The sequence below is a fragment of the Hyaena hyaena genome, unplaced genomic scaffold (genome assembly GCF_003009895.1).
Source record: "Hyaena hyaena isolate Hyena2069 unplaced genomic scaffold, ASM300989v1 scaffold_793, whole genome shotgun sequence".
NCBI classification, from domain to species: domain Eukaryota; kingdom Metazoa; phylum Chordata; class Mammalia; order Carnivora; family Hyaenidae; genus Hyaena; species Hyaena hyaena.
In genome coordinates this window covers 641,100-668,055 of record NW_024081426.1, presented here as the reverse complement: position 1 = coordinate 668,055, position 26,956 = coordinate 641,100, and the positions used below count along the sequence as shown (strand labels likewise).

Below are 26,956 nucleotides of genomic sequence, written 5' to 3'. Positions count from 1 at the left end.
TAGCCATTTTAATTTAACAACTAAAACCCAGAATTTATAAAAACTATAATAAATATAAGTGGCCTCCTCTAAGTATATAGTTGTTCTGTGGGCCAACAGCATGGCAGGGTGAGGATAAAGGTCCAGAGATGGACAGTCAGAGGCTTAAATATTAACTCTGCCACTTATAAGCTGTCTTCAGATCCCTTAATTGTTCTGAGCCTCAGTTTCCACTATCAGCATAGCATAGCCAATAATACCTACTTTTCAAGTTTCTTAGAAATATTTGATGAAATACATCACTATGTGCTCTTTAAACACTTAATGATCCTCTAATATGCACCTTGCAGTGGACTTGGCACTGAGAAAATAAGAATGAAAAAGTCCTTTTACTCAGAGTTCTCATTCTTTGTGTTCACTGAGCACGTTTAGTAGGTTCTTTGCAAATGTTAGATTCCTCTGTAGTAGAAAATGGAGACATTGGAGGTGTGTTCATTCCTGTGGGCAGTGGAGACAGAGATGCATGACCTAATGGAATTTATTGTTTCTTCCAAACCATTATTAGAGTCGAGTTTAATCTGATCATTTCATGTTCATGTTTTCAAACAGACATGTTAATCAATTCCTTCATGTTTCTTTTCCTTCTTCCTACCCTGCTTCGAAGGGGAATGCCTTTGCTATGAAGGTTACATGAAGGATCCAGTACACAAGCATCTTTGCATTCGGAATGAATGGGGCACAAACCAGGGGTAAGTGAGGGGATGGCAAATGAGCCGGTTCCCAGATGTCACCCTTCTCCACGGAGACAGGACGCGGAGCAATTGTGTGGAGAGGAATGGAGCTAAGGGGTGGTTATATTCTGAATAGCGAATGGGTAAAAATGTCACCATGCATTTCCATATTTATACCATTCCAGTGACGTCCGTGTCATCTCTTTCTCCATTTACAAGTTCAGAGATGATGCCTCTGACTCGCAGCCCCACAGCCTCCAGCTGGGATCTGAAAATCAAGCTGTCCCCCTCCTCCTTTGCATTCCACCGCCAGCCACCAGGATCCCACAGGCAGAAAATAGCTGATGATTTTGTTGGAGGCACGTGAAGCCACACGGACTCCCATGGAGCTCTCCCAGAGCTCGAGGAGCTTTGCAAGACTGACATGAGGAGACACTCATTGTCCCCACCACTGTCAGCACGGGGGAGATGCAGGAATGCTTGCTACTGAGTAAGGGTGTTTTGGCCAGATCCCCAGTTACCATTTCCTTCTGAGACTTTGCTTTCCCCCCAGCACACATGACTGGGATAGAAGTTACCCTGCCTGGGCTTTTTATTTTAACTTTTTTTTTTACATTAAAAAAGTTATTGTGATGAAATACACATCACATAAAATTTTCCATTTTTATCGTTTATAAAAAAATTTTAAATGTTCTATTTATTTTTGAGAGAGAGAGAGACAGCGTGAGCAAGGGAGGGTCAGAGAGAGAGGGAGATACAGATTCCAAAACAGAGCTAGCTGTCAGCACAGAGCACGATGCAGGCTTGAACCCATGAACCGTGAGATCATGACCTGAGCCAAAGTCGGACACTTAACTGACTGAATCACCCAGGCACCCCACATTTTCATTGTTTTTAAGTGTACATACAATTCAGTGGCATTAAGGACACTCACATTTTTGAGCAACCATCACCACTGGTCGTCTTCTCTGGCTTTTTAGAAGCAGAGTTCTACTTTGTCTCAGGTGCTGAGAGCCTGCTTTCTGCGTTGGTTTCCTCATGGAGCAGGGTGGATAGAGAAAGGGATCAATAAGCACTAACTAATAGTAGCAGTCGATGGAACAGGGAAAACTAGAAAGAAATCAAGACAGAAGCCACCTGAGAGTGATTGCTTTTCTGCAGATTAGAAATGTGTTTGCAGCCTGACAGGGTGGAACAAAGGAACCACCATCATTTCACACATTGCTGTGGAGGACTCCCGTCCCCGAGCTTGATGATCAGCCTCCTCTGTATGATTCTGACGAGACCAAGCCTAGAATATTGAATGTAGTTCTGGACTCTCAAAGCAATAAATATGGAGACAAATGGGTGAGAGTTTGGAGAAGAGCAATAAAAATGATTGAAGAGCCCAGGGGAGTGATTTATGATGAAGGGTAGAAGAACTCAACTCCAAGAACTGGCCAGCTGATGACTAAGTCAAGGCATGATAGATGCCCATCGACGTTAGAAGAGGGCAAATGTTCTGGAACGGGGGTTGAGGTTGAGGAATAAGGACAAGAGAGAATGAAGTTAGGGAAAGGAAATCTGAGTCACAGGTCAGAAAACTTGAGGAAGTCAAAATGCCATGAGAATTTTTCTGTTAGTGGAAATGAAGGATTGCTCTGTTTCCACTGAACCTGAGATCGCATCAGAGAGGCTGTCCCCCCACAATTTGGGGGAAGGCGTTGGCAGAAGGGTAAGTGCACATAAGGTGCCCTGTTGTTGAAAGATGGGTGGGGAGGGCAGAGGACTTGGCTGATGGATGTCAGGCGGGGTATGGATAAAGAGTGCCATTCGCTGTTGAAAGTAGCCTTAGTCCCCTCGCTCTCTGACCCCTGAAACGTTTGCATAGTGGATGTGGAGCCAGGATATTAGCTTATGTGGTGGCTGAGCTCGGTTGACTAGGATTCTTCCTGAGTAAAATGTTGTGCAGGGTGATGGATAACCAGCTCTCTATCTCCGAGCCTGAGAACTTGCTGCTGAAGAAAACAACGACAAAATATCATTTCGCTGTTGGCCCTGAATGATCTAGGCTGGCCCTCTGCAGTGATTGGATTTGGTGGCTAATCGCTCAAGCCTCTACATCCCTCGCCTTGCAGACAGATCATGCGAGGACGGGCCTGGCCTCACTCGGTAATTGCACAGGGTTTGTCATTCCCTCTGGCTGTGCGTAGAGGCAGTCCTAGGATGTAGACAAGAGCCTCCAGGGACTTGGTGGAGGCCCCATGTTGGTGTCATTTAAAATAAGACAGGCTAAAGCATCGAGTCGCAGACTGACAGGAACATTAGCCCCAGGAAACAGACAAGGAGACCTAATCTGTCATTTCCATCTCTAATTTCCATTATTCTCTGATCATCACTGTCTGCGAGGTCTCGTTTTGGACACTAATAAAATAATGGAGCAACTGTTAGGAGGGAAAAAAGTGACTCTCTTGGGGATATGGAACCAGGAGTGATAAGCAGCTTGGGTTTATATGTATATAAAAAAGTGCCAGACAAATGGCTGCATTTTCCTCGTAAAATGACAAGATAAATGAAAAGTGGAGGATGCCATACATCTTGATTTAAATCAGGGGTCTGATGCCACGTTTCTCTGAATGATTCTTGCAAAATTAATCGAAATTGATTTAAACGTGAAGCCTGTCACTTGAGTTGAAGCCTGCCTGACACATTGCCAGCTAATGATATGTTTTTGGGGTATTATGGAAAAATCGATGGTGGGCCTGATTTTCTGGAATATTTAATGTTCCGGAAGGTGGAGGTAAGCAGCGTGTGTGGGTATTTATGTTTTTCACCTAGTATCCTTGCATCGTGTATGTAAAAATAGCTGAACATTCTTTTGAAGTAGAACAAGCAAATCCCAGGCCAGTAATATTTAAAATGAATTCCTTTGTGAGAAATCTAGGTTAATGTACTAGGGAAAAAGTAGCCATAAGCAGTCATGACTTTCAGACAGGGGAGAAAATGGATTAAGGACACAACTGCAAAAAATTGCAAAGAAAAAAAAAAAAAAAGAAAGTAGTTACACCTGCAACTTCACCCAGCCTCTGCCTTGTGCTCTGGTTTACCTCGACCCACGTGTGTGTACACATGCACCGACGTGCACAAGTAAGTATGTGGCGAATGTGTGCGCATGGTGTGTGAATGTGTGGCGTGCACATGTGTACGTGGGTGAGTGAGCAGATTCGTTTATAGAAATCCTCTCACTGCTGTGCACCGTCGTTTATGCTCTCACTCATTCATGGTTTCAACAAATATCCCCTCTATTACCTGTTGTACCAGGATAAGGTAGATTGCTAATTATAAGAAGATGTGGTCTCCGCTCTGGAAGAACTAATAGTCTAGATAGATAATGGGCACATAATGAAAAAAATTACATTCAATTCTAAGGCCTATTAAAATAGAGGTGTGAGCAAAGGTCTATGTGATTACAGTTTAAGAGGTGACGTATGTGACATCGAAGAACGGAGAATAGGATTTCGTGGAGAAGTCACATTTTGAACTGTTCAATTTAGCAGCTAACACAGGTAATTCCAAGCAAAGAGAACAGCATATGTTGAGGCATGGTGATATAAGAAGCATGGATTTTCCAGAACTAGGGATAAATTCCAGGGTAGCTTAGGAGTGCAGTTTACAGAGACAGGAGAGGAGGCTGATAAAGTAGGGAAAGACTGGCTCTTGAAGAGCTCTTGCTTTCTAAGGTTTTGGACACGAAACTTCCATAAATGTGCCCTTAAAATTGTTAGCAGGAGGGAGAAGTTCCAAGGCGTCTGTATATTTGGTGGGATATTCCCTCATTATACATTATCATTCTGGGTCCTTCAAAATAAATGAAAATAACCCTCAAAACAAAACAACACACAAACAAAACCAGAACAAACCCACACACAACCTCTTGAGACTATCTAAATTTGTATTTATCTGGATTCTGCAAGTGAAACATAGTCCTAAAATTATTCTGTAGATAAAGCTGTCAAGATCAAACAGCAAAGAAGGACAGAATCAGGCACCATGTGTGTAAGGCATGTGAGTCAAGGAGGTTGCAGCCATTTTTCGGTGACTCTGGTTCTGCCAAAAATGCCCCAGGAGAAGTGCATGAGGCAGATTAGAGATGTGTGAGTGGCTCTGGGGGGTGAATCTGGTCACCATAGTGCACCAGGTGACAGGATCAGGTCACAAGTCGTAAAATTATTGAACTCATTACACAAGAGGCTCCTATTCAATAAAAGTAAAAATAGCCTCAAAAAAGATGTAAACAAAGTTAGGGGTGACTTCTAATGAGGTCTTAAAAGAGCATGGGATGTTTGAGGTTATATTTTTGGTCTTCGAGGTTGGCAACAAAAATCAATCATTTCCTGCCACAGCATCCTGGTGACATGGCTGTCCAACAGAGGACCCAGGATAAAAGGGTCTTACCCCAGCATGAGGCTTTACTAGGTCTTCTGTCTAACCTGCATGAATTCCCTAAAAAACCCACAGCCTCCTACCCCTGTGGCTTTGTAGACACAGCCAGGGACTATCAGACTACGTATTTAGTATTTGTTTGCTAGGACCATCAAGGACAAATTGAAAATTTTCACAGACAAAAAATGAAACCAATAAACGAGGCTGGAGGCGGCAAGAGCAATTAATTTACATGAACATAGTAGAGGAGGGGGGAAAAAACAAATTTATTTAGCCACTATGGAGATTATTAAGAAAGGCTATCAAAAGTTTTTTGTGGTTGTTGAAAGTGTGCCCAAGGGCTTCTAGATAATGTTTTTCAGGACACCCCATTAGATAAAATTCATGCATTTGAAAATTCCCTGTAAATAATAGTCTGATTTCTTATTCTGGCATCTCAGATACAGAGGGCAACACCAAGGAGATTTCCCACTAAAGAACTATCACATATCACTAGATTTCAATGCTGAAGGGTTGTGATGGAGTGAGAATTCATGAGAGGGGAAGAGCCGGCAACAGGAAACGAACAGGTGTTTCTCTAAGGCTGTAGAAGCCATTGTCAGGAATGGCCCTGCTCACTGAACCTTCTTTCAGTGTCTGCTCGGGAGACAACACATTTACCATGACATCCCCAGATAAGAACACATGTGTGCATGGATGCACGTGCACACACTCTCTCTCTCTCTCTCTCTCTCTCTCTCAAACAGTCCACACTGCCTTAATCTGGCCTTTCCATTGTGCCAGGTGCATACTGTTCTTTCCTTCTATTTCTACCACATCTCCCTGCTGCAGCCTCCCAAGAGTGACTCCTTGGGGATTCTAAATCCATATAAGGAGGAAATGTCCCACCCCGCAGAATCCAGTTTCCTTTTCAAGCCAAGAATGAGGACGGTGTCTGGTGTCTGTCATGGTTAGCCTCAGTCCCTCTTCCTTGCTCAAGATACATGGCAGTAATTTGGGGCGGGGGGGGGGGTGGGGAATGGCTGCCCAAATGATGCCATTTGTAACATTTCCGTGGAGATAACTCCCAGTACAGTGACCAGAGCTCAGTAGAGAGGATGCCTCTGCCTCTAGGTTCTAAGTATTGAGCAGAGACCAGTCTCCCCCGATTACTCAGAATGATCCCCAATCCATCCTCACCTCTTGACCACTAGAACTGGGCAAAGACTTCCTTCCAGCTGTCGGACAGAGGGCGCCTGCCCGCCCATTGGAAGGCAGCGTCTGGGAGGCTGGCATGCGTCCCTGATCCCAAGTCCCAGCCTTGGGTGGCCTATGTTGACCTGCCCAAAGTCTCTTCAGAAGTGACTCAGACAGAGTCAGACAGTCCTGGGTGACATACAACATTTCTTGACTTCCCTTTGTCCATTTCTAGCTCATTGTCTGGCTTTTATTTCCCCACCCACGTGTCACTGATTTCTGTGTCACCAATGCCCCATTCACCTTCCCCCACCCCCTCAGACAAGATTTGCAGGCCAGCCTGGGACTCCTCTTTGTATCTCTGGGCGCCCTCCCCCCTGCCCTCCAGCCCCAACCACACTGTCTGTGCCAGCTCCTGTCACTGCCATGCCACGCACAAATGGGATTATCTCCCCATTAGCTCTCTTTTTGTTCTCCTTTTCTCTGTGTGTGTGTGTGTGTGTGTTGTATGCGACTCTTTCTAATTCTACCTAACTTATTCACAATTCCTAACAAGGGTTCCCAGTGTTTGTCCCCTTATTTCTCATTCTTTTCTTCCCTCTTTTTTTTTTTTTTTGCTTCCGTCTCCCCCACCATCCCCCAGGAGTCGATGGAAACGTGACTGTCCTTTCTCCCCACCCATTTCAATGTCAAACAGATCTTCATCTTAGCTGGTAGAATTCAATCTAAAGTTCCTAGTTCCCTGTCTCTTTAGAAGCCTCGCTGGAACCTGATTCCAGCTGAAATCTTGTCCTGTGGAAGGAGAACCGACCCCTCCCTGGACAAGCAGAGGCAGGAACTGAACAACTGAACGCAGGTCTCCACCCACCAGGACCTCCTCAGACAGGTGTAATGGGATCAGGTTCCCCCACTTGGCGTAGGAAACCACACCTCATTCTCAGGAATTTTCTCAAATGAAAACATGTTTGACTTGATCCGTTTTCACAAAAAGCGTGTGATCAGTCCACTGAGTACTGTGATAGACCTTGTACGTTGCAGATAGACAGACATCTGACTAGGAAAGCAACTGAATCCTTAAACCTGGCCTGTGGTCACCAAGGCAAGCAAACCCTGAGACAAAGGCGATGCTTGTCCAGATGGGCGCCTTTTTCTAATTTGCACCGAGGCACTTAATGAGCTGTGCTGAGCCTGGCCCTGGTCATTTTAGGTGGTGCCCTTCATTCCCCTCTTAGAGGCAACGGTAACCTTCCCGATCACTTAGGAGGATACAAAAGCAAAATACGTCATTAGTAATCGACTCCCTGAGGCATCTGGACAGCTTATTTAAAATATGGATTTCTGATTTCTGTCCCTAGAGATTTTAATCTCATAGGTCTGGGAGAGAGTCCAGAATCTGTACTTACAAAAAGTTTCCCCAAATGCTGCCGAAGCACAGCCAGACACGTTTAAGACTTAAGGACCCTCCCTGAGCTGGAAACGAAGTCCCCAGACCACTTGTGAGGGCACCCTCTGGCCACTGCACCACCCCCTGTAATGCAAATGAGAATGGATTTGTGGACTGCGGCTGAGCAGTCCTAAAAGATCCTTGAATTTTACTGATGAGGAAATAGGGGGCCAGAGAGGTGAAGAAACTTGCTTAAGGTCACAGAGCTGGTGGCCACACTTGACAGTGACAGGTGGGTACTGGAGCTCAGTCAGTCAGGTAAATACAGATTTCAAAGGGAGTGCAACGTGAATTGCATAGAACGCCCTGAAAGCCAGTCACCAGCTGTAGATGAGAGGTGGGCCTTCTGTGCTCTCCACCTGCTTCTCAGCAACCCCCACCCCTTGGGACAGAGGGGCCTCACCATGCCACCTGTCCCCGGGTGACAAGCGTCTGCAGTCGCCCCCTGCTGTACTGCCTACCCCCTGGAGGAGGGTGCCGCTCTCACAGTGTTCTCTCTGTCTAGTCCAGTCACGGCATCAAGAGACTTATTTTAAACAGTGCCGGAGGCGGGAACACTCATATTTCCTCCAACATGACCACCAGGGTGAAAAAAAAATCAACCTCAATTTACCCTCCCATCTGCTCAAGAATGGAAGATAAATTGTTTCAATTTTATAGAAATGAATGTTTTATGTCTTGCCCATGCTTTCCAGATAGTGTCCTGAATTCATATATTCTACTGAATGCTTGGCTATTTTCCACTAGGACTGCTCACTGGACCTTCAGCTTCCTCGGGTTTAGGTCTAAGAATACTAGAGCTGCATTTTCCCTGGCTTTGGAGGTCTTGGTTATATATCTTTTTTTTTTCCTTTAAAATAAGTAGAAAAAAAAATGCACTCATTATCCCATGCTCAGAAAAAACTACCATTACCATTTTGGCGCACTTCCTCCCAATTTCTTTTGCTATGCATCAAAAGTTTTGCTTCCCACTGCCCCCCTCAATTCTGTATATATTTTTGTTCTCTTTCATAATTTAACAATAAGCATGTATTGCTCTTATAATCACAGAATTTGGAGGGAAAAGATAAAGAAGGAAGCTTTAAAGTATCTTTGTGGTACATGACTGTTTTCAGAACTTTTTCCATGAGGTTATTCTTTTTCTTTTTTTAATTTGAGAGAGAGAGAGAGAGAGAGAGAGAGAGCACGTGAGTGTAGGAGAGAGGGGCAGAGGGACAGAGCGAGAATCTCAAGCTGACTCCATGCTCAGTATGCAGCCTGACACAGGGCTGATCCTATGACCCTGGAATCATGACCTGAGGTGAAATCAAGAGTCCTATGTTCAATCGAGCCATTCAGGGCCCCCCCTGAGGAAATTACTCTTAATAACTAAACACTCAATTTTAACCTGATTTTGGAGGAAAGGAGAAAGTGGTTCAGGATCTAGCATTCTGGTCAAACTTTAATAAAACATCTCTGTAAGTCTGGATAGCAAAGGGCTGGATGAACCCCAAGCAGTGAGCCTCACATTCAGCACAGTGTTTAATGCAATACAACTTCAATGTCACTGAAGATATTGAGCAGTCCCTCATATATGCTGATTAATAGCTGTCATGAAGCTGGACTCAGTGTTTTTGTTCTTTTTAATATCACTAATCTTGATAAAAATCCTATGAACTGGTTCAGAGGTGAGTAGTTCATACTGTTTATTCCACCTACAATTTCTGTGAAAACAATTTTAGTAAAAATAAAGTTTATTCTTCCTGGAGAAGTATTTTTGGATTCTTGTTCAAATGTTAATACTGTAATGATCTTTTTGAAATTTTAGTTTCATGTAATTTGGGAAATTGGAGAACAAACATTTTGTCACTACATATTTGTTTTTTGCTTTTTCTTTTTATATAAGGGATGCATGTAACTTGTAGAAAAACTAGGGAAAACACACACACACACAACAGTACAAAGAAGAAAATCCAAGCCACCTGAAGTACCATTCCCTAGAGGGAACTCATTCTGACCTTTTGTTTGTTTAGGTATATATTTTTTTAACAAAAATTGTGTTATATTGTTACAGGTCTTGCTTTGTTTTACACACACACACACACACACACACACACACACACACACGTATGTATGTATAATGAGAACGATGCCTACTGTTATTTGAGACTCAGTAGCATGGCGTCCAGAATCACAGAGTGGTGAACGGAGCTGTCTGATGCCAACATCTAGGCTCTTATTAAACCATGATGTAGCTTAACAATTGGGATAGTCTTTTTCCTCCTTATAGTCTCCTTTCCATCAAGTTTATTAACCTTTCCACAAGGTTTTCTACACCAAGAGTAGCCTTACTTGCTTGAGGGGGTATGGCCAAAATCAGGCTTTCCAGTCAAGGTTGCCCTTTGGATCCAAGACTCTCAGATGTAGGAGGGTCCTAAATTTCAGTTGTGCAGGACCTTGGACAGCTACTCAAAGCCCCAGTGCTGCACTAGCCTAATTAGCCCTGGAGGTGGCAACCCTATGGGGCTGCCCAGACCACAGTTCTCAGCATGGACTTCCTCCCATCCTGATATACCATAGAGACTTCCTCATTTATAACCACTTGAGAAGGGTGACTGTAAATGGAATGAGTGCTCGCCATTGTGGGATGGTCATAAATGGGAACACAGTCCACAGTGAAAGCAACCCATGTGGAGTAGAATTAACATCAGTGCCAGGGAACCATAGTACTTTGCATGCCTGATATTATAGTACTCTCCCTACACTGCCTTTCAAGTGCTATAGTAATAGAATTGATATTAATATTAGTAGTAATAATAGCTGACGCTTACATAGTCCTTGCAATGTACCAGTCACTCTGTATTTTTCATGTACCAACACATGCAATTCTCATTTCAGTACTATGAAGTAAACTATTATTGTCCCCATTCTATAAGTGAATCTCTTGAATATTGCAGCAATAGTGAGAGTCTACTAAGCCAAAAAAAAAAAAAAATCTTGGTCCCTAAAGAGAATTTTCTTGTGTCCAATCCCTCAAGAGCTAGAGAGTCTCAAAATGAAATGAAAGCCAGAGAGAAGCCACAATTAGCCTTGGGGCTCTAGGGGCAGGGGATCCTGACATTGACGTCTGGATTAAAACAATGACAAGTATATAGTCTGTAGTTAAGCATCTCTTTCAAAATAATGTAGAGTCCTAGGGAAAGCCACGAGTCACTAGAGGGACCTTACTGGAGACCTAATAAACCCAATAAATGTCATTGGCTGCTTGCCCAATCCAGGTTTGAAAGAAACACTCAAGACACATCCTGGGGCCCCAGGCTGGTAACTGTCTGTCAGGGACAGGTGTCTGCTGATGACTAGCTCTGTGCTGTGGCTAGTGTGGGATCACGGCCGTGTGTTCAAGTCAAGATGGCCCATTAGTATAGCAGGAGATATGGTACTGCCTGCGCCATGAACCCTATGCAGGGATTACATTTACGTATTTACCACCACATTTGTCAGAAAAATAAAACGCCTAGTCAGGTCCTTGTTGTTCGCAAAGATTTCAGAGCTTTTGCCCAATAGGTCAGGAGTGGTATCTTCATGTTTAAAGGATGAGGCCATCCATTCATCTTCCCCAAGGTACTAGGACTAGCAGAAAAGTTGTCTGAAATATGCTCAGAGGTTTTTCTTTCCAGGGACAGGCTTGGGTGTCATTAACTGGTCTTCACTTAATAGCCTTGGTAAAACCATTTCATCTGAGCCAGGAGGTTGTGGATTCCTCACTTCCAAAAAGATTAATGTTCACCTGCTTACCTTTTCAACTATAAGGGAGCAGCAGCACATAATGGGAAGAGCATAAAGTTGGGAACAGGCACATTTGGGCTCAAATCTCATTTCTTCTATTTAAACCACTGTATTTGGGGCTGAATTCATAACTTTTTTGAGTCTCAACTTCCTCATCAGTAAAAATAAGAATAGTAAGTCTCTACTTCATAGAGTTGTTATAAGGTTTATGAGGGAAACATGAATAAAATATGTTGTACTCAATAATGTTAAATAAAATATGGGAGCTCTCAATAAGTGATGGCATTGAGTTTTGCATTGGCATGGCCTCATTTATGTTCTTTGAACTGCCACCAAATGATGTGATCTTACCATCAGTTTGGTAAGTTGAGTTTAGAAAAACCTACTGCTAGAATTTAAATTTCGCCAGGGCATGAACAATGCCTCATATTTCACCGCATTGTCACATCCTAACACACTATTATCTCTTACCTTCTTTAAATAACCATGGGTAATATTCACAGAGTTTTTTCTGCATGAAGGCATTATTTGTAAATGCTCTGTGAATGTTCATATCTTTCCCTCTTAACACTGTGCAGTTGAGGAAGCCATGACACAGAGGGTCCAGTAATGTTCCCAAGAGCACACTGTACGAATGGCAGGAGACGGAATGACCCCAGCAGTCTGACCCCGTGTCCAGGCTCTCAATGTAATGGATGAGGACAAGTATGGCCACCATATGGCCTCTCAGGATAAGGCCCTTCCAGCACCCAAGACCCTAGCACTTGTTTCCAGCCTGATTGAACTGCTTGCTTCCTGACCATACTTACTTTTTTACTTTACACCCTCCCTGCTTTTTCTCAGGACATCTTCCCCTCCAGGTACTCCCTCCTTTCCCTCCCAGTTAACTTTATCCATTTCCCAAGGTCCTGCCCAAATACCTGCTCCTCCATAAAGTCTCCACTCATTCCCCAGTTGGAAGCCATCTCTTCTTCCTTTGGGCTGCCTGAGACCTTGTGGCAGTTGCTACATTGTGCCTTGGTACTTCTATTCCTACATTGGTCTTGACTCCTTGTAACGTAAGACCTTTGGGGCAAGAGCTTAATTTTGAGTCTCATTCTCAAGCACATATTGTCATGCATATAATATGTGCTTAATAAAAAATGAATAATTGCTACTGGTGATATTTCAAGCATTATGAGAAATGGACCATCAAGGAAGATATTTATGTTGGGGGCAGGAAGGATGGAAGGTACTGATACCACTCACAGAACATCACTTCCACGGAGGACTTCCTCTGTGCCAAATACCCTATTCAATCTTCACAGTAGTCCTGTAAGGTCCAGTCCATTAGGGGCTTAAATAAGTGAAGAACTGAGTTCATACGACATATTGGCTAGCATTATACAAGCAGACCCCCTGAGTCCAAATCCTGATCCTGCCACTTACTGGCTCTGCCCACTTCCCATGAGCAAATTACTTAAGGTCTCTGTGCCGTAACTTCCTCTCCTGTGAAATGGGGATAATAATAATAATACCTACCTCATAAGGTAGGTAAATAAAGTAAATGAGAACCATGGAAAGTGAGAGGGTCTAATGAATTAGAGTGAGCATCAGACATAATACCTGCCAGGCGGATGGTTTTCAGAAAGGAGGTCTTACTTCCATTATTTAAAATCTCTCAGTTTTGACCATTGACCAGCAGTTGCTGCTGGGGTTTTTGGTTGTTTTCTGTTTGGTTGGTTTGGTTTTAACTTTTTCCCCCTCTTTATCAGCATCAAAGCAGTCATCCTGAAGACACACCCTTGCTCTTCAAAAGCTTTGTCTCTCCCTCCCCCAAATTGTATTTTCTAACAGGCAGAGGAGGGTGCTGTTGAACACACAAGCCTAAACTCAAGCCTTCTTCCTAATTACACTGCAGTCAGATTTTCCACGCAAGCCCCTAGCGTGGCAGGATGCCCTCTTTGAAGTCATTAGTCTTCACAGCAGGGAGAACACATCATCAAAGACTCCGTTTCCCAGCAACCCCTACTGTGCCCTTGTGCACCAGAGGACTGCAGAGGGAGCAGAGCCTACAAGTGCATTAAGTCTGTTCTTCTCTCCTCTGGCCCTGAACCGTGATGCCTTTGAACTGAAGCCAAGGGAGAGGGCTGGTGATGCTATTGCAAAACCTCTCCCCATTCTTTCAGTTTCAACCAATTTAACAATTAAACTTGCTAGGGCCAGGGATAGGGAATGTAGGGCATGTAAGGTTCCAGTTGGTAATCTAAAACTCTGAGGAGTTGGGAGTTGGGAAGGGAGGCAGTGGTTCTGAGGCTCCAGATACTGAAAATATACTTGTTAATGACTATGAGGAAGCTGCAGTGACGTTAAAATTCTATATGTATGTGTGTATGTGTGTGCACATGCACACACATACACACACACACACACAGATCCTCCACTTCGACTAGACAAACCTGAAATTCTTAATTAATTTTTTTAATGTTTATTCATTTTTGAGAGAGAGAGAGAAGCATAGGAGGGGCCAAGAGAGAGGGAGACACAGACTCCGAAGCAGGCTCCAGGCTCTGAGCTGACAGCACAGAGCCTGATGTGGGACTCGAACCCACAAACCGTGAGATCATGACCTGAGCTGAAGTCAGACATTCAACTGACTGAGCCACCCAGACGCCCCAAACCTGGAGTTTTATCCTGGCCTTACCTCTTACTTGCCTCTTTACTTATGACTTTCAATTTCTTGATCCCTTCAAAGTTCAGGGACTATTGTGAATGAAATAATATTTACCAAAAACATTTACTTAGGCCTAGATTTTCGTTTCCAGCAGGAATCTGGGCCTTATCTCAGCACTGATGTCCGAGGCCTCTGCCGAGACTAACTTGCTCTATCTTCGGAAGATGGGCTGGTGGAGCTCCATCATGGATTCTTAAGTGGTGGAGGGAATATTTGAATCCTGATCTCTGGGGGCCGTGCTGACGATGAGGGCTGTCCCGGTGGGCTCCAGCAGCGAGCATCTGCTCCTTACACACACTTGGTCTCACCTGTCCCACCAGTGGCTCAGGCCAGCACTTTATCCCTCACCTGGGTCACCACTGTAGGCTTCTCACCTGGCTCCTTGCCTCACGACTTGTCCTCAAATCCATCCTCTTTCAGCCACCAAAAGATCTACCCAGAAGAGCTGTTCATTTTATGCCCTGCCCCCAAATTCACCAGTGAAACCTGTGGCCTTACAGAATAAATGGGGGGTTTCCTATGGTGGCGTGCAGTGCAGTCTCTCCTTGTCTGCATTGTTATGTTCCAGTGACATTGAATCTGTTTTCCAGCCCATGTGTGCACCAGGCTTACCATGTGTCTGGGCACTGGGCTGTAGGCTGTTCTGTGCCTGCAGTGGCTTTTCCTGCACCTTTACCTAGCCCACTCCCAAACTTTTCAGGCTCTTCCCAAACTTAGCATATAGGCCTCCATCCAGATAGCCCCCTCTGAGACACCAAAATGATGCTCCCCAGCTTTTGCAAAGTAGCCTTCTTCTCTGACCCTGTGACTCTCAGTGCTTATCTCTACCACTGTTTTCACACCATAAAATAATGATCTGATAATTCCCATCATCTGTTCACTAATCTACCTCTGCCTTTGCCATTCCACTTTGCAAGTTCCTCAAGTTCAGGACTATGTCTTATTCATCCTTGCAACCCTATGGCATTTCCTATCACATTTGGTATTAAGCACTGAGTACACATTTGTTGAACAAATAAGTGAATGGTTGCCTATTACATGTGCAAGTTCTGTGTAAACCTTTCTATGGTTTTCCTAGGGCATTTCTTGGTGCTTAGGTCTCTTTATCCACAAAAGAGAAATCAGCTTATTTATATTTAGTATTTGGCATGGTGTTCCTTTCTGAGCTAACTCGTTTGTCTTCCAAGGGCCACTAAAGCAGTGCACTTTCATGATTCATTCACTTGAAAAACATTTATCGATGACCTTCCATGTCTCGGGGATTGTGTTAGGTATTCCTGAAAAGAAAAGATGAATGATATTAGCCAACAGTCATATAGGGTTTATTATACGCTGGGCACTGTCCAAAGCCCTTCACATTAACTCCGTCTTCACAACAACTTTATGAAAGAGGTACTATTACTATATCCCCTCATTTTGCAATTGATGACATTGAAGAACATAGACTGTCCTATCCCAAGTATTCTAGAAACAAAATTTAAATGTTAAGGCTTTTAGGAAGGAACAATTGCACGGAAGCAGAGTGAGGGGAAGGGATGATTGAGTCAGGAAGGGGCTACATTGATAAGCCAGCCACAGCTTTACAAAAGGTCAGTTTTTGGACTCATAGGATAATAGTAGAGGTAGGGCCTTGTAGAAATTTGTACCTCTGATCAGTCCATGAGAGTGGAGGATAGACAGGAAGGGAGTGGGATTTATCTGCTGATTCTTTCCAGTCTCCTAGTTCTGCCAGGGGCTGCTGACTTCTGTGGACATCCACAGCATTGGAGTGAATGGAGCCCATGCTGTTTACTTCCTTCTCACACCCACCCCCATACACACATTACCACCCGGGTGAGGCTTCGATGGGGGGGGGTCAGCCACAGGTGGGGAAGTGAGGGATATCATCAGAATTACAAAAATTCACACTTGACATAAGTCAATATACAAAGTGCAGGATCCAAGAGATTCAAATATAGCAAATTTGGAGGCTGTAAATACAGTTGAATGATGGATTAATGAATGAATGAATGAATGAGCAAGTTGAGATGAATCAAAGAATGAGAAGGAAGCATTCTGAAGACTGATGTACATAGGTGCGGCAGAAGATAACAGGGTGTTTTTGAAGTGGCTCCACTGATAACCAGAGTGCTAATGCGAGTCACCATGGCAGTGACAAGCTGACAGAGTCCCCACTGACCTAGGCTAGGCCACCCAGTGCATACTCTTGAGACAGATGCAGCCAGACTTTATAGCAGGTGATTGTCTGGAAGGAGAGTGTTTCTGGGAGAGCTCCTAGACTCTTTTGGCAGTGGGGATGGATGACATTCAAGGATACATACTTGCTCCTATTTACCTCTAACAACTGGTCCAAAAACCCATCTCAGAACACTCTTGCTTTTGCTCTGCTCCTAGTTACTGCCACAGCTGATTTAAAAGGCTCTTCCCTGGGGTTTCTTAGCACCTGTGTGTAGGCAAATGGGAGAATAATTCAGTGCTATGCTGGCATTCTTGTCTGTTTCCCCACCGGACCGCACAGTGGTGGGAAACTCCTTAAAGACACAGAATGTACCTTTTATTGGCTCTGTTTTTGTCTTCTTGTGTTTGCGATGCCTAGAGCTCTTAGTCGAACAGTAGGTATTCAGTAAACATTAAATCAATGACTGAATTAATGAACAAATAGTACCATGTGGCTGATAGTTCAACCATAGTCATTTTTCAAGAAGCCAAAGTAACACATTTTACTTGTCTCTCTCTTTTCCTGCACCCACCACCCAAAGTAATACCTGGTGATAGAGACTGCAAGAAAGATCATCTTAGAACAGATATTGAATCTTATTGGGAAGAGGTAGGGAGACAAAAGTTTCTTCTGCTATTTAATTCTAGACAGTTGAGATGGATCCTTTCTGAAAAGCCTGTCTTTTCTTGGCAGGAGCTGTAGGGGTCCAGCCACGGGTTCTTAATGAGTTTGGATTCAGAATTCTCATTGTCTAAATTTGTCTTTGTGACTCTCATTCACAGTGTTCAAGGTGTATGTTTTTCCTTGAAGGCAGGTTTCAACCCAGGAGGTCACTTCTCTGGTTATCTTTCAGCTCCCCAAAACCTGTATTTAGCAGTGTGGAGAAGCAAATGATTCTGATTGGGATCTATTTCCATTCATTCCTGTAGGTGTTGGTTAGATGCTGAAGTTGTGATCTGATTGCCATTCCTCTCTGCTTGCCAAGGGCTTTACCTATACTTTGCTTCCTTCATTACCCAATGATACACTGAGGGATATCATGTGTCACACCAATCTTAGAGGGGCTCTGTGAGGGGAAACAGCTGTCAGATACCCTACTTTCTACCTTTAGTTTAGAAATTTAGAATTTGGAATTTCTTTTTTTCAAATGATTATTGAACTGTTAGGATGTAAATAATAGTAATACTTACATTGTTTGGACCCAACTACTTAATAAATGAAACTAGATATTTCTTTAGACTTGGAAGAATTGTGAAATTATTATGTCATTTGAGGTATGGGGAGCCTGGCAAGTCTGGGAGCCTCTCCTTACTCCATACGGTGTCCCCAGTAAGGTGGGTATTATTTTCTCAAGTTTATCTCTGAGGATACGAAGGATTAGAGGAATCCGAAAGGCTTGTAAGTGGTACAGCCAAGATTTGAACCCAAGATCTCCAGACACCAAAGTCCAGGTGCTTCCACAGAGTCTCTCTACTGTAGAGTTCATGAAGACCCGATCTTAGACTGTCGCAGATAATATGGGCTTTGGCAGTAATTCAGCCCAACTTATAACCTCCCCAAGCCACACCCCTGATGAGCGGTAGGAGTTAGAGACCTTGTCTTCTGTAATATTTCCTCTCCACCATATACACTTCTCTCTCTTCGCAGCCTTGGGCAGCCATTATTGCTCTCCACTTTCCGTGATTGAAGTGATGAAGGTGTCTTATTACCTGAAGCACAAAGAAGTGAGGTGTTCTGGGGAACAGTACCACAACTGATTATGGCGGTGAAGGGTATAGTTTACAGGGAGAGATGAGAAGAACAATCATGAGATGTGTAATTTGGCTAAAGCAAGTGCAAATGGGATGTGGCGTCGTCTGTTAATATCTAAGTGGTATAAATGTCATAGGAAAGGAAAGGGAAGTTATTTAGGGGATATAGGTAGGAAACGCGATAAGGAGAAAGAAGTTGGGCTGAAAATGGGATGTTGATATGTGTGTATTAGCTGGTGCAGGGAGGGGCAGCTTTATGTAAATTTGGATTGGATGGAGCTTTCTGGAAGTACGTCATTACACTGACCTCTGGGGGGATTACCTAGATAGTTTTCTCCATTTGGAATTTTCATGGTTCCTTAATGACCATAGTCCTGCGTTTGCCCACTACTATGTTCTCTACCCCTTTTCTGTTCTTACTTCCTCTTCATTTATATCCATTCCAGGCTCTTCTTCCCATTTTTTCCCCTTTTTTCCCTTTTGCTGCTTTTTTCCCCCTCATCTTCACAGTCACTTTTGATTTGCCTTCTTTCCCCTTTGGTTATTCTAGCCCGCCTATCCCCCTCCTCATCTTTCTCTGATACCTGGAGTATTCCAGGTTTCCGGGCCATTGCTCTTCCTCTCTCTTCTTCCAAAATAGAAGACGAAATTTGTCACTCCGACAAAGAGAACAAAAGCTGCGAGTCCCTGCCCAAGTTACAAGGACAGCATTTTCTCTTTTCAGGGATTTTTAATTTTAAAAGAAAAAAAAAATTGCAGCCTCCTCTCCCTCTCCCTGCTGTGCATTCACTGCTTTCTGGGCTGGGAGCGTCAGCTGAGGGACAGCCTGATAAAAAAAACCACTCCTTGGTTCTGATCATTTCTGCTCTCGTGTTTCCTTCCAGCCTCAGCTCCTTTCGACTACATTTTTCAGAAATCCAGGCAGAAAATGGTAGCATTAGCATTTTTAATAAAGGAAGCTGGAGAAGAGAGAGGCAGCCCAAGGAAGAGGAGGGAGGGGACGAAGCCCAAACGCACTGACAGTCACAACTGCCTTTTGGAGCCAGGGCGCTGTGGATGGGGGCAGGGGGAGGCGAGAGAGATGTGGCCGTCTCTGGAGAAGCATTCAGGCTGATATAATTGGAGCTTTGAGCACGAGCAGTCACAGTTGGGAGGTGGGAAATCGCTGTGCTGGACTGAGTTTGGCTCAACTTGATGCTGAGGCCTGGCATTGTGAAATGTTTTCTAATTTAGCTCATTTTCCCTGTCTTCCCGGAATGAGCCATTATTCGTCCATTACTGGTGAGAATCACGGTCCTGGCTAACCCCTTCTCTTCTTTTCTCTTCTTCTTCCTCCCCCTGTGCTCCGTAGGAAGGGAGAAGAAATAAACAGGAGGGAAGGGGTCACACCTATTCTTGCTTTAGAAAAAGCAGGTGAACCTTGGAGACCCAGAGTGGCCGACATCATCTTTCCCTGTTTCATTTTTCTAGGGATACAAATGCAAAAGTTTAATGGAGTTGCTAGGTTTATGTTTTGTCTGTGAGGCCATTGTACCTCTGCAGGATGAAGCTTAATTGGCTCTTTTGCCACCATTGAAAAGGAGAAAAAATATCTCCTTGCAGAGGTTACTGTTCTGTAAAGAAAGTGCTGGTGATTAGATCTAATGCTTTTGACAGCTGGATAAAAAGTTGCTAAATAAGAGTAGATTGAATGCATAAACCTGGAGTCAATCAGAAGGTAACACAAATCTCCAAACACCACAACGACTGTCTTATTCCAGTGTTCTTCCCCGTCACACTTCTAGCCCTGAGTGAGTACAGCAGTGGCAAATCTACTTTCCCAAATCTGATTCCACATTAGGCCAGGACGAAGCTAAAATTGGGGCGATACCCCTTTTTGCTCCTGGGTCTCAGCCTATAAAGTGCTTAAGGCTTCCCAGTTGATGAAGTGTCAACCTTGATGATTGTAGACATGCATACATCCCATTGTTCAAAGCCTTGAAATTTTAACCAAAGAGTGACTGTCACAGTCAATGTTGCCTATACATAAAATCCATCATGTTAGCCTCATCTGAACAGACAAAAGAATGTGTGTATTTGTACAAACAGCGAGCTGTGTCTGGGCCCTGCATCATAATGCTGAATCTTGTTTTCCTTCATCAGTCTCTTGTCCCTCCGTGTTTAGCCAGGCCATGATACTGGTACCAGACAGATGAATGCACATATAATTATTAACTGCAATTCTGAAAACTTTCCAAGCTCTTTATACCAGAATATCTTTGAAGAGTGCAGAGAGGCGAATGGAATTATATTTCTTAGATTCCTTCAAGGAATAAATGCTGCTTCCGATCTTCATATCCAAGGGTAGAATTAATATCACCTGGGGACTCTCAAAAACATTTAGGCTTGGGTAGAATGTAGGTTTATACCCAGAGCCAAGCTCTCTTGAAGGAGTCAGGAATTAATTTGGAAATCGCTTTGTTGCTATACCTAGGGAGAAGAGTTGTGGCTGTTTTTTTAATGTCTCTTAATTTGCAAATAACCTCAAGTGAGACCTTTTGGTCTTCCACTTTCCCCACATTAAAAGTGTCCTGGACAAAGGTCAAACATTTAAGCATCTGAAAAGAAAGGTATTTGTTTTTCCAATGGCACCCCTCTGCAATTCCTACCCTTCTAGGAGGTTTGGGCAGGATCCTTGATTCCCTTCTGTTACTAGACAGCCTGTTCTCTCTGGGCCATCACCCCCTCTCCCAGAGAATCCATCGTGATCTGTATGCTTGTGTTTTCTAACTCTGTATCTCTGGTGCAGATCTCTTTCCTTAGTTTCAGGCTCCATTTCCACCTGCCTTCTGGATATTTGCTCATGGATTTCTTACAAGTATCTCAAATTAACTTGTCCAGAATGGAACACGAGGCCCACACCTGCCCTGATACCTGCTCTAACTCCTACAATTCTGGTGTGAAGAATTGTAGAAATAGCATCAACAAGCACTCTGTCTCACAGATGAGAAACAAGGGTCATTCTCCATGACCCGCCTCCCACAATTGCCTTCTGCTCTCTCTCTTTTGCACACTCCCTGTTAGCCCCCAGATCTGCTTTATTCTATTCAGAAATCTCTCTCACACCCAGCTATTCCTCTCCACTCCCAAAGCTACAACCTTCCTTCCTTTAGGAAGATCCGTTACCTTTGACAGTTGCCAATGTCTTCCCAGACACTCCCATTGCCATTAGGCACCTGTTGAGAGGGAGGGCAGATGAGAAGGAAAGAACCTGCAAATAAGAGGAATTTCATGGCAGATTGCGATGCTCCTGGCCTATTCAGGAAATAGTGAGAGTGATGGGCAGTGGATCTGATAAGAGAGGCATAGAGGAAAAGTGTGAAAGGGAGGCAATGACCAGAAGGCTTTGAATTTCAAACAAGGAGTCTGAATTTCACCTAGTAGAAAATGGGAAGCCACAGAATATATTTTGAGCAGGGTATGGGATGATGGAAGTGGTATTTCAGGAAAGCATAGGAGGCATTAATGCAAGGATCTGCAAACTATCATCCTCAAGCCAAAGCTGACATGCCACCTGTTTTTGTAAATAAAGTTTTATTGGAACACAGTTGTACTCATTTGGTTGTATATTGTCCAATGCTGCTTTCCTACTACAAAGGCAGAGTTGAGTACAAATGCAACAGAGACCACGTGGCTGCAAAGCCAAAAATATTTATTATCTGACTCTTGCACAGAAAAAGTTTGATGACTCCTGCAGACAATCAGGGCTTCTCAAACTTAGCACTTACTGACATTTTAGGCTGGCAATTCTTTATGGGGGTGGGGGCTGTCCTGTGTGTTGTAGGATGTTTAATAATGTCCCTGACTTCCAAACATTGCCCAGGCAAGAGAGAAGGTGAGCACAGCCCCCATTAGATTATGGTATGCCCAGCAGTATAGGAGGTAATTTAGGCCAGTCCAGCAGGTATGAGTGATAATAATGATACCAGCAAACATTTCCTGAGTGCTTAGCATGCATCTCCACTATAAGGACTTTACATTTATGAATTTCTTTAGTTGCTCAACAGTCCCGTGAGGTGGGTACTATTTTATCATTAGGATCCCATAAGGTGAATATGGTTATTATTGTTTTCCATATAAGGAGACCCAAAGGTAAAGTGGCTTACTTAAGGGCATCCAGGAAAGAAGGGGCAGAGCCATATTTTGCACTTTTGAACTCAGGTGGCCCGACTCGTGATTCTCATGCTTAACCATGAGATTGCACTGAGTGACATGAGCAAAACGGCTTGATGATAGCTTAGAGAATACAGGAATGGTTAAAAACATACATACATGCATAAATAAATAGATAGATAGATAAATATTTTGAGCTGTCTCCTCTCCATTTCCAAACCATTTACTTCACTCTGATCCCAAACAGCTAGAGAATGTCTTCAGGTATCTCTGCACCATGAAGGTACCCCCGTTCCTCACCCTCATGCAGCCCCACAGACAGAGCTGGACACATCAGGCATAATACACCCTCACTGTGACTTTCCCCATCATCATGGTCCCCTTTCCTGGTGTTAATATTCTTCTTCTCTCTGCCTTGCTTTCTTTTTCTTTTTCTTTTTCTTTTTTTTAATTTTTTTTTTAATGTTTTATTTATTTCTAGGAGAGAGAGAGAGACAGCGTGAGCAGGGGAGGGTCAGAGAGAGAGGGAGTCACAGACTCTGAAACAGGCTCCAGGCTCTGGGCTGGCAGTCAGCACAGAGCCCGACGCGGGGCTCGAACCCATGAACCGCGAGATCAGGACCTAAGCAAAAGTTGGACGCTTAACCGACTAAGCCACCCAGGCGCCCCATGCCTTGCTTTCTAACTGGTTATTCTGTATCCATTCCATTCTTATGAAGAGATAAAAACCCCTTTCCTGTAGTTGGGCACCATCTTCCTGTGTGGACCTGGCATCCGTTCTCTGATCTTGCCGATTGTTCTGCCCATAGAGGGTGCAAATGTTGTGAAGACAAATGGCCAGGGGATGATCCCGGGAGCATGGCATAAGCTGGAGGGTGTTCATAAAGGGAGATAATCCTTCCAGGGACAGAAGAGCAGGTTTGAGCATCCGCTTCAGAGGCGGTGCTGGAGCCGGATGTCAGCTGCCGTCCCTGGGAAGCTGTCAGCCAGCCCTCCCAGCTCACATGCCTGCTGAGCGTATCCCGGCTTGCTTCAAGATGAAGGCTGGGGTTGGCCATCTCCGAAGTAAGAAGAGAAAATGCCCTGTCTTCCTCAGGCATGTAAGATCCTCTTTATTCAGAAGATGGCATGGATGGAAAGAGAGAGAGAGACAGAAAGGGAAGCAATAAAAGCTCAAGACTACAATTTGGCAGTAAATTAGCCCAGCTAATGGAAAACAGAGGTCAAGTAGCTGTACCCCAGAGGGACAGGATGGAGCAGTTGGTACCCATCCAAGTAGGGGGACTCTCGGCACCCAGAGCTTTGGGCAGAGGACAAAGGTGCGCAGAGAAGCGGGCTTGGGGCAGGTCCCAGGGAGCCGCAGAGGCAGGTCTTCCTGTCCACTCAGCCCAGCCCAGACTCCTTATTCTTTTGTAACTGCCAGAATGCGTGAGGGTGCAGTGACTGTCAGGAGCGGGGATCCCACAGCAGAACCAAGAACTGCAGTGATCTTGAGACCCGGAGAGAGTGTGACCAAGGATGGGCATGGGAAGAGAAACACGACAAAGCAGAGAGGGTGGGGCAGCCCAGGATAGAACAGTGGAAACAGAGATGGACTCTCTGCAGGTTAGTGGGGAAGGGGTAGGGGTGGGGGGCTTTGGGTCCTCCTCGATGAAAATGCCTTCCTTGCCCCAGGAAAAGGCATTTCATGTTATCCGGGCTTTATGTTGCCTCTAGGAGGGGAAGGTGAGAGAGGGCCTCTGGTGTGCACAGGACAATCTCTCCAGGCCAGACAGGTGTCCAGGTGTGAAGCAGAAGGTGAGAATGCAGGGAAGGTGAGGGCACACTGTTACTTTCTCATCCCTGCATGAGAGCTGGAGGTGAGGCCCATGTGGGAGGGCTCCCCAGGACACTGGCCAGGGCCAGGTTTGCCTGCAGGCCGGATACTGGAGAGACTTCTCAGGAGCGACAACGGTGACAGACTGAGAGAAGCGGATTAGGCAGACGAAGATGCTCACCTGTCAGGCAGGACAGCAGAGACCCTGCCGGCCCTCCAGGAGCCGGGACAGCCCTTTGGAGACGTCCCACATTGAGGCCAGGGAACTGGCCCCCCATGGGCCCACCCCTGGGTGTGAGCTGCCCCGAGAAGGAGGCCTACCTAAGGCAAAGCAGCTCCCTCAGCTGAGGGCGGGGCCCAGCAGGGGCTCACTGCCTCATCCAGTGGGCATCCAGCTGGTGGCCCAGAGTGTGCAGGCAGAGTGGGAAGAACGCGGACATTCCCATCGGCATCTGACTCAAGTCCCAAACTCTGGGGCAGTGTGACAGCTTTTATCTGTGCCATGCCCAAGGTAGCCTTACATGGGGTTGGTGGGAGCGGAGGGTGCAGGAAGGGGCCAACGTGGGGTGAGAGGCTTTGTGAATTGTGCTGTGTGGTGTGTTGGTCTGGTCAGTCACAACCTTTTAGGTTGGGCCATTCAGTGACAGGCTGGACAGCGCCCAGATGAAAATAACCGGAGACCCATGCAGACTGATGTGCTCAGTCCAGGAGGAGGAGAAGTGAAGGGGGGGCATGGTAATAGCTGTAGCAAGAAAGCGAGCCTTGCACGGTTTTGCCCCGCCGAGAGCCAGACCCGGGACTGATAGGTACAAATTAGAAGGAAGCAGATTTTACTTCAGATAAGAAAATGTTGAAGGTTCAACACCATTTCAAGCTAGAAAGTTCTGCGGGAGGAGGCAGCAAGTCTACTGAAATCTCTGAAATGTGGGAGCCGAGACCCGCAGTGGTTCAGTGGACACATGGCGGTGGCAGTGGGTAAGGGACGAGGTCTCTCAGTACTGGATTTTATCATCTCCTAAAATCCAGTTTTATGCCAGAAGTCTGTGATCATCTCTACATCCCCAAAAGGCTCCAGCCTGTCAGCTTTCAGCAATGATGGCAGCCTCACTGCCGGGCAATGATTCTCATTTCTGGATGGTTCTAATGGAGGTAAAGGGCTTCCATTTCCTTTTCCCCAGAGCAATGCTTACCATCCCCCATCACTTAAATTGGAGAGAGAGGAAATCAAAAACCAAATGCCGCAGAATGGCACTTTCAAACACTCCGTTCTCCTTGCTGTCTGTGCTGAACAATTACCAAGCCTCAGCCTTTGTTCCTGACTGCTGCACCAGCAGTGTGGAGGGAGAATAAAGGCCCCATCTTGGAGAATGCTAAAAGACCCCAGAAATCACAGAGCTTTCACCGTATCAATGAGGCACGGAGGACAGCCCCCATCCGCTGTTGTGTCTTTCTCTATCTTGCCTCTGGCTGGGCCGTTACAATCACTGGACTTCCTCAAGTCTCCACTGGCAGTCAGAATGGATTATGCTCCGGCTGGAACATTCTACAATTGCATGGCCCAACAGGGGCAGGCCCAGCAGCTGTCATTTGTGTGAGTGGGTTTGAGGCTCATAGGAGATGCAGGAGGGACAGCCACGGGGATCTGAAACCTTTTGTTTGGTCCAGAGGCCTGAGGCTGCCCTACCACTGTGCCCAAGTCCAAGGTCAGAGCGAATACTTTCCAGCCTTGAGTGGGCGTACGAGAAAGGCTCGTGTGCACAGCGCGGTGGCCCTGAGATGCAAAATGTAGGAAACGTATCTTGAGTTGATGAGTGAGATGCCTTTAGCCAAACCTGGCCTAGGCAAGGAAACGTTCCCAAACCCCAAATCAGAAAAGTTGTGGGGGAGAACGATGACAAGAAAATCTGTGAATTTTAACTATGTCCGTGAACACTTTTCATAGGAAAGATAAGGGCCATGAGTGCAGAATGAGTTAATGCTGCCAGACGGATTAAGAGGAATAAAAATGGTGTTTACAAATATACCAGGGAAAAGAAGCACTTGGGAAAAATAGGTCCATAAATAAGTAAAGGGGATTGAAATCTACTGCGAGTCTAACAAGACCGAGGCACTGAATTGCTTTTTCCTATCTGTCTTTTACATGAAAAAGAAGAAGAGAAAGCAGGGCGCTGTGATGATTTTCAGTGTCAGGCTGTAACTGTGAGGCGGGGAAGGGAGCCCAGTGGGGGTGCCAGGGGCCACTGTAGGGAGTCCCTCAGGGGCTCCCCAAGACCCACTGTGGGGTCAGAGCCTCAGCCTGGCCCATGTGCTGCCTCCTGACCTGCCTCCCCTTACCCCAGGCTTCACCTTCCATGTCCTTGGTGAGTCAGCCACATTGGACCACTTCTTATGCGGCAAAGTGCCCTCTCAGGCTCTCTCCCGTTCCTGGACTGGAACCACCCCGACATGGACATCACCAAACTTCACCTGTCCTTCCATCACCACTGCTCCTTTTCCGCTTTGCCATCCCGGAAGAGTCCAACCTTTCCTCTCTTCCAGTCTCCTTTCCAAATCCCACCTCCTCTTCCTCACCTCTAGCTTTTCCTGCCTGCCATCAGCTTCACCCTGTACTTTTCCAAACAACCATTGCATGCGTGCAATTCTCCCTCTAGACCGTGAGCTCCTCATGACCTAGGCTAGGTCTTTGCTCTCTGTGTTCTGGGCAACTATCTCAGTGCCGGTCACAAAGTAGTGCTATTGTTCTCTATCCGGGCTGCAGATTGGAATCTCCCTCAGTGTACTGAAACATG

At 45.1% G+C, this 26,956-nt stretch overlaps 1 protein-coding gene across 1 annotated transcript in view; it reads left to right on the top strand.

The window, feature by feature from the left end:
- The window catches only part of ASTN1 (astrotactin 1), a 189,172-nt gene that overhangs the window by 45,755 nt on the left and 116,461 nt on the right, over positions 1-26,956 (top strand). The window contains 1 exon segment of the mRNA XM_039219144.1: positions 644-728. Coding sequence (XP_039075075.1) covers positions 644-728 — 85 coding nt within the window.